This window comes from Echeneis naucrates, chromosome 24 (genome assembly GCF_900963305.1).
Source record: "Echeneis naucrates chromosome 24, fEcheNa1.1, whole genome shotgun sequence".
Taxonomy (NCBI): domain Eukaryota; kingdom Metazoa; phylum Chordata; class Actinopteri; order Carangiformes; family Echeneidae; genus Echeneis; species Echeneis naucrates.
The window spans coordinates 18,852,042-18,868,069 of NC_042534.1; the positions used below are offsets into that span (position 1 = coordinate 18,852,042).

Genomic DNA, 16,028 nt, shown 5'->3' on the forward strand with positions numbered 1-16,028 from the left:
TGATGGATGTTCCCCTGCTTTCCCCTCCTGAGAAGTTAACCACCTGCTTTCAATTTGCTCTTTCTTGAATGTGGAGGATGTGTTTATACAGTAAAACTTTGCTCTCATAGCTTTAACGTGAATACAAAGTGCAAAGTGACTTATTAAATCTGTTGATGTGCCTTTTCTGTGAAAAAGGGTATATCGTCTTACCAGATCTAATAATAATGCTATCATATGTATAACCTCCTCACCATGCTTTTAGTAGCAGTGAGCTGGTGTAGTGTACTTAGTTCATGTAGATCAAACTCTTCCTCACCTATCTTGATGGCTTTGTTGAAGTCGTATCCCTGTGACAATCATGGCGAGCTCATTGAGTTGCTGCTTCTTGTCCCCCTTCAAAAGCACCATGAATGTTCCTAGTTCAGTTTGAGGGAAGACACTCTGCAGGGTAGCTGGAACAAAAGAAATCAAGAAATTATTATTAATATCTTAAGTCTAGACGGCAAAGGGAAATGGAGAAATTAGTTAAAGAAAGAAGACAATTAAGAAAGCCGTGGAAAAGAGCTACAGAGGAAGAGAGGGAGGGAATTTATGTGTTGCAAGAGAAACTGAGAAGCAGGCTAGCAGAACTCAGATGGGTGGAATATCTTAGGAAAAAGAGGAAAAAGAAACAATATGGAATATGAAGAATATTTGGCAGGAACAGTCTATTCCCAGAGCATGGCGTAGGGTAGGAGGTGTTCTTATTCCTAAGGAGAAGGAGTCTTCAGACCAGAGTCAGTTCCGTATGATCTCTCTCCTGAATGGAGAGGGGAGGATTTTTTTTTTTTTTTTTTGAGATTAGTAGATTAGATACTTTAGTACAGAAGGTAGGAATACCAGGTTTCGCTTCGTGTTTAGAGCACATTAGCATGATTTGGCACCAGATTCAGGCAGCCAAGAGTGAGAAAAGAGACTTGCATGTGATATTCTCGGACTTGTGCAAATGCATTTGGGTCAGTGGGTCAGTTGGTTAGTGTTAGGGTTATATTGCCATATTTGAGAGGCGATTATTTTAGAGTGCCTGGAGTAGTTGCTAATTTAGTAAGAGCATATTTCCAGAATATCAGACTACGCTTAAGTACAGCACACTTTCCAACAGGTTGGCAGAGGCTAGAAATAGGTATTACAGAAGGGTGTAGAGCTTCTAGGTGGGTTGTAGGTGGAGAGAGGCGGCAGGATGGGATAAGCCTTACACCAATTATAGTTACCAACGTCATATCCATGTATGCTCTAACAGTGCCATGTATGAAAAGAGTACTTGAGAGACTTAATAAAAACTTAAATTGGGCTACTATGAAAATCAAGAATAGTAAATATAGAAGTATCTCAATAAGTAGAGGGAGATTAAATGATCGAAAGTTTGTGTGATGAAGAGATGAAGAGAAAATTCCAATAATTAGGGAAAAGCCATTAAAGAGTCTAGGTAGGTGGTAGGTTGGAAGGATGTTGCTGAGGGACTGGATAGAATAGACAGATCAGAGCTTCCACAGGTTCATCAGAGTTGAACCTGTGGTGTTTGCAGTTTGGATTATTTCCCAGGTTGATGTGGCCACTGTCTGTAAACAAGTTTCCGATATCTGCTGCAGAGAAAATGGAAAGACTAGTAAGCTTTTATATTAGGAAGTGGCTAGGTGTTCCGAGATGTTTAAGTACTGTGGCACTGTATGGGAAAGGCATACTTCAGCTCCCAGTATCTAGTCTAGTGGAGGAGTTTAAATGTACTAGGGTTAGGACAGGGCTTCTGTTATCTGGGAGTAAAGATGCGGTAGTTAGTAAGGTGCTTCCAAACCCAACCAAGGGGAGAAAATGGAATTCTAGAATGGAAGTGCAGGAAGTGAGAGCAACTCTCCGGGGAGGCTTGGGGCTTGGCCCAGGCAAACCGGTGTGGAGTAGAGCAGGTCCCAAAGAGGAAGCTAGTTGTGGAGGTTCGCAGACAGGAGAAAATATGAAGGACTGCAAAGGCAGTGGCTCAGGCTAAGCAGTAGATTGAAGTGTTGCTGTGCCTCCTTTAGTGCAGTCTTTTTCTTCCAGCTGTGAGAGAAGACAACTATGATCTGCTTGCAAAGACCTGTTGCACGATTAACTTTTGGGTCATCTTTAACAGAATTTTCTGGACAAAAAAGAAAAAAAAAAAACATTAAATGAGAATTACAGTTTTAAAATGTAAGGGTAATAATGGTGAACTTTCCAAGGCAGCTTCTCTATCAAGAGAAAAAAGTATATCCAAGAAAGCCATTTTACAGAAAATTGTAAAATATGGTGTTATGGCCTTTGCTTATGATGTTACAATTTACGATTGATGACAATCTGTTATGATCTGGCATTTGTTAAGCCTTCAAAGAAAAACATTGTAAACAACTATACTGAAGTATTCTGTCCATGCCCCCTGTGTTGTATCCCTCCAGGCTTTCCTTGCTTCTGATTAAAATGTAGGCTAATATTTTACCACTTATAACCCTGTCACTGCCAGTGTTTCTGTGGCTTTTTCCTTGTCTGTCTCTCTACTCACCCCTTACACCACCTCTGCACCACTAACAGAGCGTCATGTTTCCATGACGACTGACCGAGAAAGACTTGCGGTACGACCCGTTTGTTAAAGTTTAGTATTACTTTTAGAGATTAATTTATACAGAGACACTATGCAGGTTATTTGTAGCGCTGCTCATTTCGTTTAAAAAAAAAAAAAAAAGCACTCCAGTTCGACTGTAGCAGCTACTGAGCTAACAGAGCTAAGAGGGGAGGAGGAGGGAGTGGCGCTCTGTGAATGACGACATGACGCACTTACATAACCAAAGATCGTCTTGATCGATCATTACACATTCTACTGTAAATAAAATAATGACTTTACTGGTAAAAAATAATTCGTCAGAGTGAGTAGTCTTAAAAATTTACCAGCCACTGCAGCCAGAACCCCCCCACCCCAAACAAAAACTCTTCAGAGCTGAACGATTCACACAAGTTACCTAATTGGTAATGAATAAAGCAAGCACTTTTTGGCGTCTTGTTCGCATAAGTGTAATAAACAAACACACTCGCACACCTACCAATTACAAGATGCAGTCGGTGTCCAAAACACTGAAGTCTGATCCATTGATTAAGTTCAATTGCTTTGATCATGTCTGTTGCATTGTCGGCTGTGATGCATTCAGCGTACAGCTGTAGGATGACCTTTGTTGGAATTTGTGCAGGAGGGAAGCACATACCGCTTATTAAGCGTGCGGAAGAGACTTTTAAATGACTCTTTGGTGACTGCGTTGACGAGCACTATGTCCTTGCGCTATATTGCATGACCATGCAATATAGGGCGTTACAGCTTCGTTTGCCAGTGTAACTCCCTGTGATAAAACCAGCCGAAGACACCGGGAGATAACGACAGCTTTAATTGTTGTCTGCATGACGAGTGCATGGCGAAAAAGTCAAGAGAAACGTCGAGCGAAACCTCTACACAGGCCAAACAAATGCATGTGGTGTACTTTTAAGTGTCTGTATAAATTGGTTGTGTTTCCACTGGATGTGGCAACTTTTGCCCGACATGTCTGGTAACAGCACCTGTATCTGGTGTTCGTCGCTCGCCTCAAATCCGAAATACTCTCAAATCACCAAAGTACTGTTCCTTTTTAGGTTTAAAACTCCCGACTCTGCCGCTGGTTAAGCTGAAGCCATTTTAGAAAGTGATCAGTTTACACTGATTGGAGTGTAATCAGTGACTAATTGGTCACTGGAGACACGTGACCAGTCCCGCGCAGCATGATTGGTGAGCTTGTCAGGATAGTAAGGTAGACGGCATGCATGTGTGAAATACACTCACCGGCCACTTTATTAGGTACACCTGTCCAGCTGCTCGTTAACACTTAATTTCTAATCAGCCAATCACATGGCGGCAACTTCATCGCTGTTGCCCCCCCCCCCCCCAAAAAAAAAAAAAAAAAAAAGCGGTAGATGGATTAACAGTCATTTGGTGTACAAAGACTAAAACTGATTGATTCATGTTATGACTTCAGTGGTTTGGGTTTAATCATAGCCTTTACAGGATAGAAAATGGCACATTGGGCAATTCCTTCAGTTCTAAGAATATGTTTGATTGGTTGGTTAATTTCAAGATTTGTTGAGACTGTACTTTAGGGACAGCCAAAAGCAGTCTGTCAAGCCCATTTATCTGACTGCCACTTAAAAGACCATTAATCCCCTCCAGAGTGATTTTTACCAATAATCAAGTAAAATACCAAATTTTCTGCTTTTCTTCTGAAATTTCTCATAAATCACTAGATATCTTTTTCAGCCGGACAAAGTAAGACCACTGAAGAGACCAGTACACAAGTACAAGAAAAAAGAAAAAGCAAAGCCAACTGATTATTTGATAAGGATTGTTAGTAATTCACAGACAAACAAGAGTCTGGGTTAGCCTCATAATGTCTAAAACTACACATTTCTAATATAATAACTCACATTTATGTAGTTGTGTTTTAGGACTAGGTGAAACAAACAACAAAACAATCAGTGGGACAAACATGTGCCAGGCTGAAACGAGAAAGAGCATAATTATGAATGTGGCTGGTCTGACTTACATCGAGAGGCATAATTCAGATCAAAATACACCTGCAGTTTGATGGTGTCAAGGGACGGGTTGTACTTTTCCATTAATCGGTCCAGACACAGCTGAGAGAGAAATTGCAGATTAGAAACAGGGACTGATGTGACTTAGCTCATGTTATGTATCATAAAAACTTCTAGATGTTCTTTTTTGTCTGCATTTTCACATACTGTAACAATCCAAAATGTGTTTATGAAAAGTTTTTATGAGAGTGATACTTCTAATCTTGCAGCTAAACGTTTTATTATTTCAGTGTGTGTCTGACCATCACCGACAAGACAGGCAGGATGAACATGGGAAGGTTATAGTGGAGTGAAGGTTGCAGTGCTTTTCCTGCCACCCCTTAATGATTATGAAAAGCCAGAGAATCTGTGTGTAGATCCCTGAAGAGTTTGGAGCCATATGGAGGAATGCGTCCCAACAGAGGAACCAAGTCCATGAAGTGTACACTGGGCATATAGTAATAGGTTGAGAGAACAGCTCAGCCCATTTTTGGTGGGATTTAACAATTCTTTGTGATGTGAGCAATTCAAGCTAGATAGAAGCTAGAAATGCATGTGGGCATTCCCTATATATGGGGGAGCCGAGATTCAGGTCACCGCTCGCCCCCGAGTGTGAGGAGCACAGAGACGCCAAATCCACTGAACCACTGTGTCCACTGGGCACAAAATTCAGAGGGGTTTAGATATGGTTCCGTTACAGACTAAGTCTGTGCATCATTCAGCAGAGTTCACTAGAGTTTGATATTTCAGGTGATAAAGTACAAATAATGCTCATGTTACAAAATAATTATTTTTAGCAGTTTAAAAATAATATAAATCAGCAACCAGAACACAAAAAGATAAATTTCAAAACAACTTTTAAAGTTTAAATAAATAAAACAGATCTGTAACTTCTAGTCAATGCATTCGGCTGGACATTTGGCCCAATCACATCAGCATTTATAAAACCCCGGATTTGGGTGAAACAAAAACAAAAACTACCAACAAAATTGCACAGAACTTGTCTCAAATTTAATATTTGTAGTGTAGGCTACTAACAACAGAGAACTTTAGCACAACAGGTTTAACTGTCATTTAAAAACAACGAACCTACCAACTTGAGGACCTCTTCTCTGGTCGTTGTCCGGTCGATATTGAACCCATTGCGGGGAAAGTGCGGTTATTCTTGAAGAATGTCAAGACAAATACTTGTACATACAAAATCAAAAATACGACTGAGAGTTTTGGGGTTTTTTTTTTTAAGCGCAGACAGAGTGCGGACATGAACCACAGAGTATTAGTATCCGCCGTTAGCTAGCTTTATTTAAAATTGAGTTACTGACCATGAAAGCGGCCAGAGCGTCGGACACGAGCTGCCCCCTCTCCGCGCACTGCTGTACTATTTCGGTGGTTATGCTTTTAATGACGACACCCGCGTCCTGAGCCCGGGACATCTCTACCGGCATAAATTAGCTAACTGCTCTAGACACCTTGGTGATAGCTACTTGCCAAGGCAACATTGTGATTTTTTTTTTTTTGGTACCCCCTCATGGCAGCTTTATTTATCACTCACAAAACATAAACAGTAAAGCGCAGTGTGTGCTGAAACAGTAGGATAAACATTACATCGATAATATATGAAATACAAAAAAAAAAAAAATGCATAAAAAATAAATAGAAATATGCCAGGGTACGAAAAAAAAAAATTATATATATATATATATATATATATATAAACATTGAAGTGAGAGGTCGCCTTAGGCATCAATGGAGGAAAAAAAAAAAAAAAAGACATGACATGAACAGCATAAAAGGAAGTGGTCAGCTGCAGAATTTGTCAAGTGAATCAGAGTGAGCAGCTAAGTTATATTTCATTGGTCTCCACCCATAGCTGAGATATAGGTCACATGATGACCTGCCTGTACAGAGGCACCCACCCACCCAAAAAAAAAAAACAAAAAAAAAAAAAACACAACAGTACATGCAACCATGGGAGTACATACATAAAAAGGTGCCTTTGAATTGCACAAATAATTCCATGCAAAGCTAAAAGTGTACAAAAGCGTTTTCTGTATTCAAAGAAATTCATGCAGCAGTTTTGGCTACACGGCAAAAGCACTCAAAAAATAAACACGACTATGCAAGTGTTAACAATTCCACAACAAACAGTGGCCAAAAACAACAAAAAAAAAAAAAAAAAACACTGCACTCGAACAGTATTGAAGACAAGTGTGACTAAAGACAAACATCGCAGCAGCATTAGGTGGGAGGCAGCAACAGACTAGCACAGTGCTTCATTCTCTCCAACTACATACAAACATTAAGCCATTAAGTCCATTCAGATGGAGAACACACGACTCAGCACCAACTAATCTTCATAGTTAACAAATCCTTACTCTCAACTCAGGAAACTGCAACATCAGCAAGAATCTAAATGCACAATTAAACATGTCTAGCACAAAGATTATTTGTTTCATCAAATTTAGTTAAATAGTTGTGGAAATACATGCACACACACACACACACACACACACACACACACACACCTCAATTGTCTAATGAGACACGGAAAAGGTTAAAGACATGAATATACTTACAGTGAGGACAGAAAAACATTCCTAAAATGGGGGGGGGGCACTAACACTTAAAAAGGTTTCTTTGGATGGTGAATCCAACAGATTAAAGCATAAAGCAAGGAGCAAGTCAAAAGTAGCCCATACAGGTCAAGATTCATAACATACAATGGCTCAAACTTCTCCATGGCGCCACACATACGTGCATATTGCACTTGGTGAAATAAATTCAAGGGATCAGCAGACTTACAGACTTCGTAGTTGTCCTATTCAGAAGCACTTCCTGAAGACAATCTGCAGGCCAAACTCTTCATATTCCTCCTGTGTGATTCATCCTGAAGGTGGGCAAGTTGACCAGGACTGCTCCTCCACTCCACACTGAGAAGTCGATCATTAGGGCTGTTGACACAACAGTGACAAGAGTGCATCTGCTCTGCAACCCTAACAAGAACAGGCGTGGCCTGAAAGTACAATGTTTTTCAGGAAGTAGTGTTGGAGGTCGATGTCTGAATTGAGGATTGACTGGAAGATGCTCTTTTGCAACCCATAATGTACCTGTCCAATCAGCTCTGGCTTAAACAAAATCTCAGGAGACCTGAATGAGTGGGGATGCAACAATGTAACAAATTTTCTATAGGAAGTTACTGTCCAGTAAGATAGGTCAACTGTTTCAAAACAGTCTCACATGTGTAACACCTGTGGGTAAAGGCTATGAAGACAGCATTTAGGCTTATTCAGCAAGACTGCTTCTCATTTCTCTCGATGTCTCGTCACATCTTAGTACCCCCAGTGTAACACACATGGAAGGGATGGGCAGAATCAAGGAAATCTGGATTTAGATAAAAGGAAACTAACATAGCTGGACTGGCTGTTGGACAGTAGGAATCGTGAAATGTAAATGTTTGTAAATTCAGTAGTGCAGCAGTCAGATTCATCAAGTAAACATAGCTTCACAAGTACTGCAACCTATTGTGTGTCCATTCACCAATTCAAGAGAACTAGTACATGTTACTATCCAAGTTGAGCAGTTTCATTTTGCCAGAGCCACAATCTTTCCCCAGCTGTGTTTTTCCTGATGATCCATTGTTTAACAGACCTCGGTCTCAGGAAGAATGGGGCAGGCAGTTACCTGAACCACTCTGAGCTGAGGCTAACAATTTGTCCATCAGGCGTGGTGTAATGCACCTCCTTGCAGGACGGCCCCCTTGTGCAAGGTCAGCTTCATAGTCCAGAGACACACAGCAGCACTGCTCCTTCATCTCCCTCACTATCTCCATCTCTGCTGTGGTGCGCATGCATACCCCCTGTTCCTGCAGAAGCTTTAAGCACATCAAAATTGACACAGTGAACAAACACCACCACCAGACTGCACTAACGATTATTTTTCTTCTGTATAGCCATCAACTCTGTCCAGACCTTTTCTTCCTGTTCTGCACAAAATGGAAACTGCACCAGTTTGACACATTTACTGGAAGGGGGGGGGGGGGGGGAGTGTTCTTTTACAGCTTCTTCAGTCCCAAGAAAACCAACTGTGATTCAGATTACTAAGAGATGGACTGGTTTAGACCCCAAACCATGGTACCTACTGAAAATACACCTATTTGTCTCAGTTCTGTCCTAATAAACCTGCCAGCCACCCACCCACACCCACAATACCACATTGGGGAAAAAAGGGGAAGAAAAAAAAAATGCAATGTATTGCTGAACACCTTTTTAAAATGCATTGTAACATCTGTTCCAGCCAGAGGAAAGTGCTTCTCAGCACAAGGTAGAGCGTATTGTTCAAATACAGGCACACTGTGGCTCACTTAATCTCCAGAGTCAAGGAAAAGTAGGTTTTTAGTCTGACACAAATTTGAAAAAAGCCTTGAAAAGACAAAAGAAAGGATCACAGTACCAGTGGATCTGCCAGATGCATACAATGCCAGCAGAGCCTGCAGGGCCACATAGTTAAGAGGAACGTTGAAACACTCGAACATGATCTCCACCATGTGCTGTTGGTTCTTCAAAGTATTCATGGCCACCTCAGTCGGCAAGACTGGGTGATCCTCTGGGTCCACATGCAGCTGTTTGAACGTGTGATGCCAAATCTAAAAAACAGACAAAACAACAATCCAGCCACCATTAGCTTTGGCTAGTCTTTTTTGCCATCTGTGTTTAAATTAATCTGCCCATTATACTCATTTTGATATGATATAGCTGAAGTTGGACTTTCTGATGTGAGAAAGTATAAGTTCAAACCCTGTAGGTGGCAATCTTCTTTGTGTAAGCTATTGTTAGTTCACTTCAATTCTGTGACACTGAAACATTTAACTATAAACATTCCTAGGCTGGGCAGAACATTGGCATAGTGGTTAGTGTTGTTGCCCCAGAAGTCAGTGGGTCACAGTTGCAGATTTGGCTCCTGGGCCTTTTCTGTGTGGAGTTTCTATGTTCTCCCCATGCTTGTGTGACATACCTACGGGCAATTTGGAGTCCCAGATTAAACTAGACATGCATGAGTATGTGTGGTTCTTTGTCCATCCCACCTGTCCAGGATGTAGCCCACCCAGTGTGAACGAGGATTGGCTTCAGCATCCCCCGCCACCCAGAAACAGATAAGCGGTAGAAGATGAATGAATGACTTTCCAGGCTACATTTCAATCATATATTCAATTGGTGCACAGTTATCCTCAAGTGTCCCCCATTATTCACACTCAAACAATAGCCAGAAAACCCCAAACTAACAACTGTTTGATTTTAAAGCAACATAGTCGAAGTCTGTACAGTCACTTGCTGCTGATAAAAACAACATTCCTTGGGATGACTCAGTAACACAATGACCTCAGACCTACAGTCATGATATAAATCATATGGCTAGATTGCCATACAATTTAAAATTTTGACATCACAGCTACACAGTATATAGAAAAAAAAAAAGAAAAAAAAAATTGTGACTCAAAGAATAATTTGTTTACTGGAATGCCATTCTTTATTTGTGTGGAAAAGAATATTTCAGCCAATTAATCTTAAATAAATATCTTTGAGCTGTAAATAACTGCAATCCAACACTTCCAAGTGGCCACATTTAACAGAATCTGTTACATATTCAGAGTGTAAAGTTTTGTGCAGGTACAGGTTCACAATCCATGGCTATCACCTTGCCTTCAGATAATGACAATGACTTGAATGATATTCAAGTATTCGTCAATGAAGTTAGTCAGATAATCAGACTGCAGACATGTCTTGAAGACATAAGTCTGGATGCCCCGTAATTTTTTTACTTCTAAATTCTGACAAAACTGAAGTTATTGTACTTGGCCCTACGCACCCCAGAGAAACCCTATATAAACATCTAATCAGCCTGGATGGCATTAGTTTGGCTTCCAGCTCCACTGTAAGAAACCTTGGAGCAGGGGTTGCGTTAACCGAGAATTCTCCACCATTGACAGATTTTTTTTGAAGATTTGACATAAATCTGTAGGCCATCTGTCATTTTTATGGGTTGCAATTACTTCAGAACAATAATCAAAACAGCCATGAGAAGCCATCTGTCCGAGGCAAAGGTACAAAAGTTAAACGACAGTCGCCTCTGCAGCAGCTTCACTTGACACATATTACGCACTAGTAGGCACCCAGTTTCACTCCATGGGCAACAGGGGGAAGGTGTGAATGAGACAGTTCAGGCCGCAGCAGGTGAACTGAGTTAAATTTAGCTGATTTCTTGCGAAGTTTGTTCATATTTTAATTGCAAGTATTTAATTTTGTAAAACACACAGTTGGTGTTTTTAGTGGCCACCGATGTCACTGCAGGGAAATGTGACATGAATGATTTCTCTCATTCGCATTACATCTAGTTACATTTAGTTTGTTCTAATTGAATTTGCATGAAAAACAAATGAATGGAAATTAAATGCTATGTCTATTTTTAATCCTATTGATAAATAGGATTATGACAGATTTTTTTTGTAACCTGTCTGTCAAAATGACAGACTATTTAAAAAAAAAAAAAAAAGTCTAGCGCAACCTCTGCCTTGGAGTAACTCCCTTCACAGGCTCCCCATTCATTTGAGAATCCATTTATTTATTTTATTAATTTTCATTTTATTCATTATTCATTAAGTTACTAAATGGCTCAGCACGTCAATACATTTCAGAACTCCTTAATGTTTATTCCCCCACAAAGTCACTCAGATCCTTTTACTTGTCATGCCAAAGACCAGGTTAAAACGTCAGGTTCACATCTCCTACACTGTAGAATGAGCTACTCTGATACATTAAATTAGCTCCTGACCTTGAGTCTTTTAAATCTCTTAAATCTGATGTTTATTCCCTGTCTTTAAACCTAGCATAAGAGTGTGCTGTCTATCTTCCATCTCCACTGTAAGAAACCGTAGAATAACGTTTGACCAAGACATGTCTTTTGTCCCTCACATAAAACAAGTCAGTAGGGCAACTTTTCTTATCCTGTCTCAAGAGGACGCAGAAAAACTAGTCCATACATTCATTACTTCTAGGCTGGACTACTGTAATTCACTATCTATCTGATGTCCAAAATCTCTAAAATACAGAGTAAAATCCTGTTAACAATGGTCAAGCTCCATCATATCTCAGAACTCAGTTCCTTACTGTCCTAGTAGGCCACTCCACTCTCTAGATGGAGGTTTACTTGTGGTTCCTAGAGTCCCCAAGAGTAAATCGGGAGGCAGATCTTTCAGTTACCAGGATTCTCTTCGGGGGAACCAACTTCCATTATCTGTCCGGAGGGTGGACTCCTTGAGCAATTTTCAAGACCAGGCTTAAATCTCCTCTGTATGACAGAACTTATTTATTTTCTAAGTTTTATTTTAAAGAGTTCATTTAGTCCTTAGCTATGCTGCTATAGGCCTAGACTGCAAGGGGAAGCACTGAGCCTCTTACTTTAATTTCATAAAGAGTTTGGTTTAGACCTGCTTTATATGTAAAGCACCTTGATGTAACCTTGCTTTGATTTGGCGTTAAAATTGATAAACTTGATTTGATTTGAAGTCCCTGTCCCTCCTGATGTCATTGCTACCGCATGTTCCTGTAAAGCCTGCTGCTCCCATACAGGGCAGCGTTTTTTGTTGTTTTAAAGAAATTTAACAAACAATTTATACAAAAAGTATTTGTAAACACTTACATTGCAACTATTTTATTCTGATTGTAAATATAAAATAGGAAATAAATAACCAAAAGGCTTGTCATCTCTGCCCCTCTTTTCTATCCACGGCCAGCGCCACTTATTTTAAGTCCTTTGTCTGTTAGGACATCATCCCCTGGCTTCATAAAATTACTCTCCATCATCTCCAGTGACTTCAATGAAAAGATGCTGGCTTGGATGCTGCATTCACGAAAACTAGGAACCGAGAACTCCAACTCAAAAATTTCAGACTTCCGATGATATCAAAATAAAATCATGTTCAAAATAAGTTTGGCATACTGTCAACATTAGCTGAACGATAAAATTTATGCTGCAGCCTATTTATGTTTATTTTGAAAGCAATAATTTCCAAGTGTCACACAACAGCTAATTTTTAAAAAGTTGGTTGAAATCCAGCGCCAGGTGATGCTGCCTTCTAAACAAGTTTCCAAGACCCACCTCCATCCTACTTCTGATTGGATAGAGCTGTTAGTTTGGTTGAGAGCAAAAGATGTGCCACTCTCATTCCATTGGTAAGTGAAGTCAATTGACTGCTCGAACCTGACAATTTCCATGATGCATCAACAATTTTTTTTATTTTTTTAAATCGCAGTCCAAGGACACTGCCTGGAGAGCCGGCACGGTGCTGGAATAATTTAAGCCATGCCCATATCTCTATGAACTTCATACAGTATTATATGTTCCTGTTTGCACCTGTGTTGAATATCCCCTCATCCTGCTGTCATTCTCTCCCTACTCCACTCAACGCCCCCCAAATGCCCCCTCCCTGCTCTACAGGTAAAGTGCCTTGATGCAACTATTATGATTTAGCACGATATAAATAAATCTGATTTGATAGAACAGTAATCACATCATATTTAGTATATGAATCTGACCTCACCTTCTCCATTTCATCCCAATGCCGAATTATTCCATTCTTTATGGGGTGCTGCAGAGCCAGGATGCCCCTCATATATTGTGCCTCGTGTCCCATGTGGGTTTCCCTCTTGATGTGACCATTAATAACTTCCTGCAAAAAAATAAAAAATACCCACAACAACGGGTCATACCACAGCAAGATTATCTGGGTTCTTGAGTAAAATCAGAAGTACCTTTACCTCATATTTTGGCGTCCCAATTATTGTTGGGATTACAATGTTAGGATGGTTCTGATCTGTAAATCCTGCTTTCATTAACCCGCAACCAGTGTCAAGTACTATGAGCATCTTAAATGCCATCATCTGCAATCAGATAGAAAAAACGATTCAGAACCAAAAAAAAAAAAAAATGCTGCTTGTTACAGTGAGGTTGAATCAAACAACTAAATTAGTGCAGTGTTTCAGGAACATGAGGAAATGGACATCAGTGTGTGTGTGTGTGTGTGTGTGTGTGTGTGTGTGTGTGTGTGTGTGTGGTCAGGCATAGAGTCAGGATGTGGTTAGCCTAGTTAAGAGTGTCCATAATATCCACAACAATGTTTTTATTTTGCTGTATTGTTTCCATGTAAATGTCAAAAGCTATCCGTGATAATCTACCCTATGACTGATGTAGTTTTTCATCAATTCAAGTTAGAGAGGTTTCTCCAAACTATACCTCCGCTCTTTCAGTGGTCAGTAAGCTCTGCATCCCAAGTGTCTCAGAGCATAATATCCTTAAAGCATCAGGGCTCTGGATCCTATCAGGAAAGTGTTCATTCAACTCTCTGTCATTCGATTGTTTATTTGGGTACTTGTCTGGGGGAAATACAGACTGGTTGTCCATCATTTCCTCTGTTGTATCCTCTGAAATGGCTATTAAAGATGCAGATGAGTGGTCTAATGACAACCTGCAAACCTGCACGTGGTTGCCATCATTGTTGCTGTGTTGTATTACACCCGCTTTCAAAGAGTAGAGACTGGCTGCTAGAATCACATTCTTTGATTTAACAAAACCAGGGTCCTGTGCTGCTGGAGGCAAAACTGGGTTCAGTGGTTCTCTGAACCTTGAAGATTCATGTTCTATGAGGTTGCCATTCACAGAAGGTAGGGCTTCACCACCTGGGTCAAATGCTTCATCATCTGGCCTCATTTCAGAAGTTAAAGAAGATTCTGGTTTGTATTTGGCACCATTGTCATTGTCTTCACGACAGACACATGCCTGACATTTGATTCCTTCCTGGGAGGATTGCTTCAGGTAACAGGGATCATTAAAGGTCGAGGTGTTGCATCCAAATGGAGGCTCTTTAGAGGGAGTAAGATGAAGACATTGGGGAACACCAATATGAGGTATGGCCTCTTTGGTGTCAACGGGAAGCAACAATACATTTTCATCAATACATGCATCCTCATTTTGATCTACAATTGCGGAGTGTGTTCTCAGCAATCTGTTACAGCCCTCAGATAGAAACTCTGCACAGAGTGCTTGGCCCTCTTTATCCTCAGTTTCGGCCTTTCCCATAATGGAGCATCTTACAAATTTTCGCTCTTGATGCTTATAGTTGGTCCCTTTACACTCATGGTGCAAACTATTCTCAAGTTTTTTGATTGTGCTTTTTTCCTTCTTCAGCTGCAACAGCAAAGCTTCTCTCTCGTTGCTCACACACAATTGCCTGTTTGTGTTTGTAGGTTTGTTCTCTGAGGGTCTGTCACCAGGGTTTCCTTCAAAGCTCTGGCGCGCCTGGATCTTCAGGTTCTCTTCTATGATTAGCTCGTCCAAAATGTGAACTGTCCTTAACTCCATCAGCAGGTCTGGAATGATGGAAATCACAGTAGTGTCTGCTTTTCCAGTCTTTTCAGCATAGTGCCTGTAATCTTCTGAAGCCCAAGTTTTACTTGCCGATCCAGTTGTTCTGGGTTCACTGCAGTTGACAGATTCAGCTGGGTCGAGGTGGTCTATGAGGCTAGAAAGACCAGCTTCAGTCAACTCATTGGATGAAATCTTGAAAAAGAGCATAAGCAGAAAAAGCATGAGCGATTAACTGCTGCTATTCTGCCAAAAAAAAAAAAAAAAAAACTCATATTTACATATTTAATTTATTTTTTAATGACAGACATATTGTCTGTCATACAACCACAGAATATACACAGGATGTACACAATGTATATGAAAGCAGACGTAGAGTCTTTGTTAAGTAAAGCCATTGCTGAAGTTTCATAAGCCTGCATTTTTGTGTCCACATTTAGTATTGGGGGTGCGGGGGTTGGGCAGTGGTTAGTATTGTAACCTTCCAGTAAAAAGATGTGGGTTCAAACCTGAGATCTGGGTCCTTTCTGTACAGATGGATAAGGCCATCCACTACTCAGAATGTCAATCCTAAGATTGTTTTATGCTCATCTGAGCTCAAGTGATGGATATTCTGGAAATCTTTTCCAGCTCCAAGACCAAATGAGTTTTTGTAGTACTAAGTAGTAGCAGTAAGAGTCACACCCATGGGAAGGCAAAAAGACTTCATACTCCCTGTAGCTCTTCCAGATTGTCTAAAGGACACGAAGGTCTTGTCTCTAAACCTTTTAAATTATGTATAATTGAAGTTATGTTTAAAGAATGATCACAGATACTGCTGGGTCCAGACCTCTGTGACCTGTGATCATTTGTAAAATCACCACCAATACACCAATCTTGATATCAATATGTACAGACTTTTTAAACTTGACACAAAGATCTGGCTAGATCAGGAGATACTTTGATGTTATCGTTACCAATTTAAGGGTGCCTGATGCATGCTTTTATCTAAACCTGCC

The 16,028-nt window shown here is 40.3% G+C and overlaps 1 protein-coding gene across 1 annotated transcript; it reads right to left on the bottom strand.

The window, feature by feature from the left end:
• Positions 1-295: 295 nt before the first annotated feature.
• LOC115037715 (actin-85C) lies at positions 296-13,550 on the bottom strand. The gene is given in 9 exon segments (XM_075353358.1): positions 296-434; positions 7,420-7,512; positions 7,514-7,628; positions 7,631-7,764; positions 8,299-8,366; positions 8,369-8,488; positions 8,879-9,259; positions 13,211-13,339; positions 13,428-13,550. Coding segments are annotated over 8 exon segments (1,143 nt in total). The 3' UTR covers positions 296-434; positions 7,420-7,439.
• Positions 13,551-16,028: the final 2,478 nt, after the last annotated feature.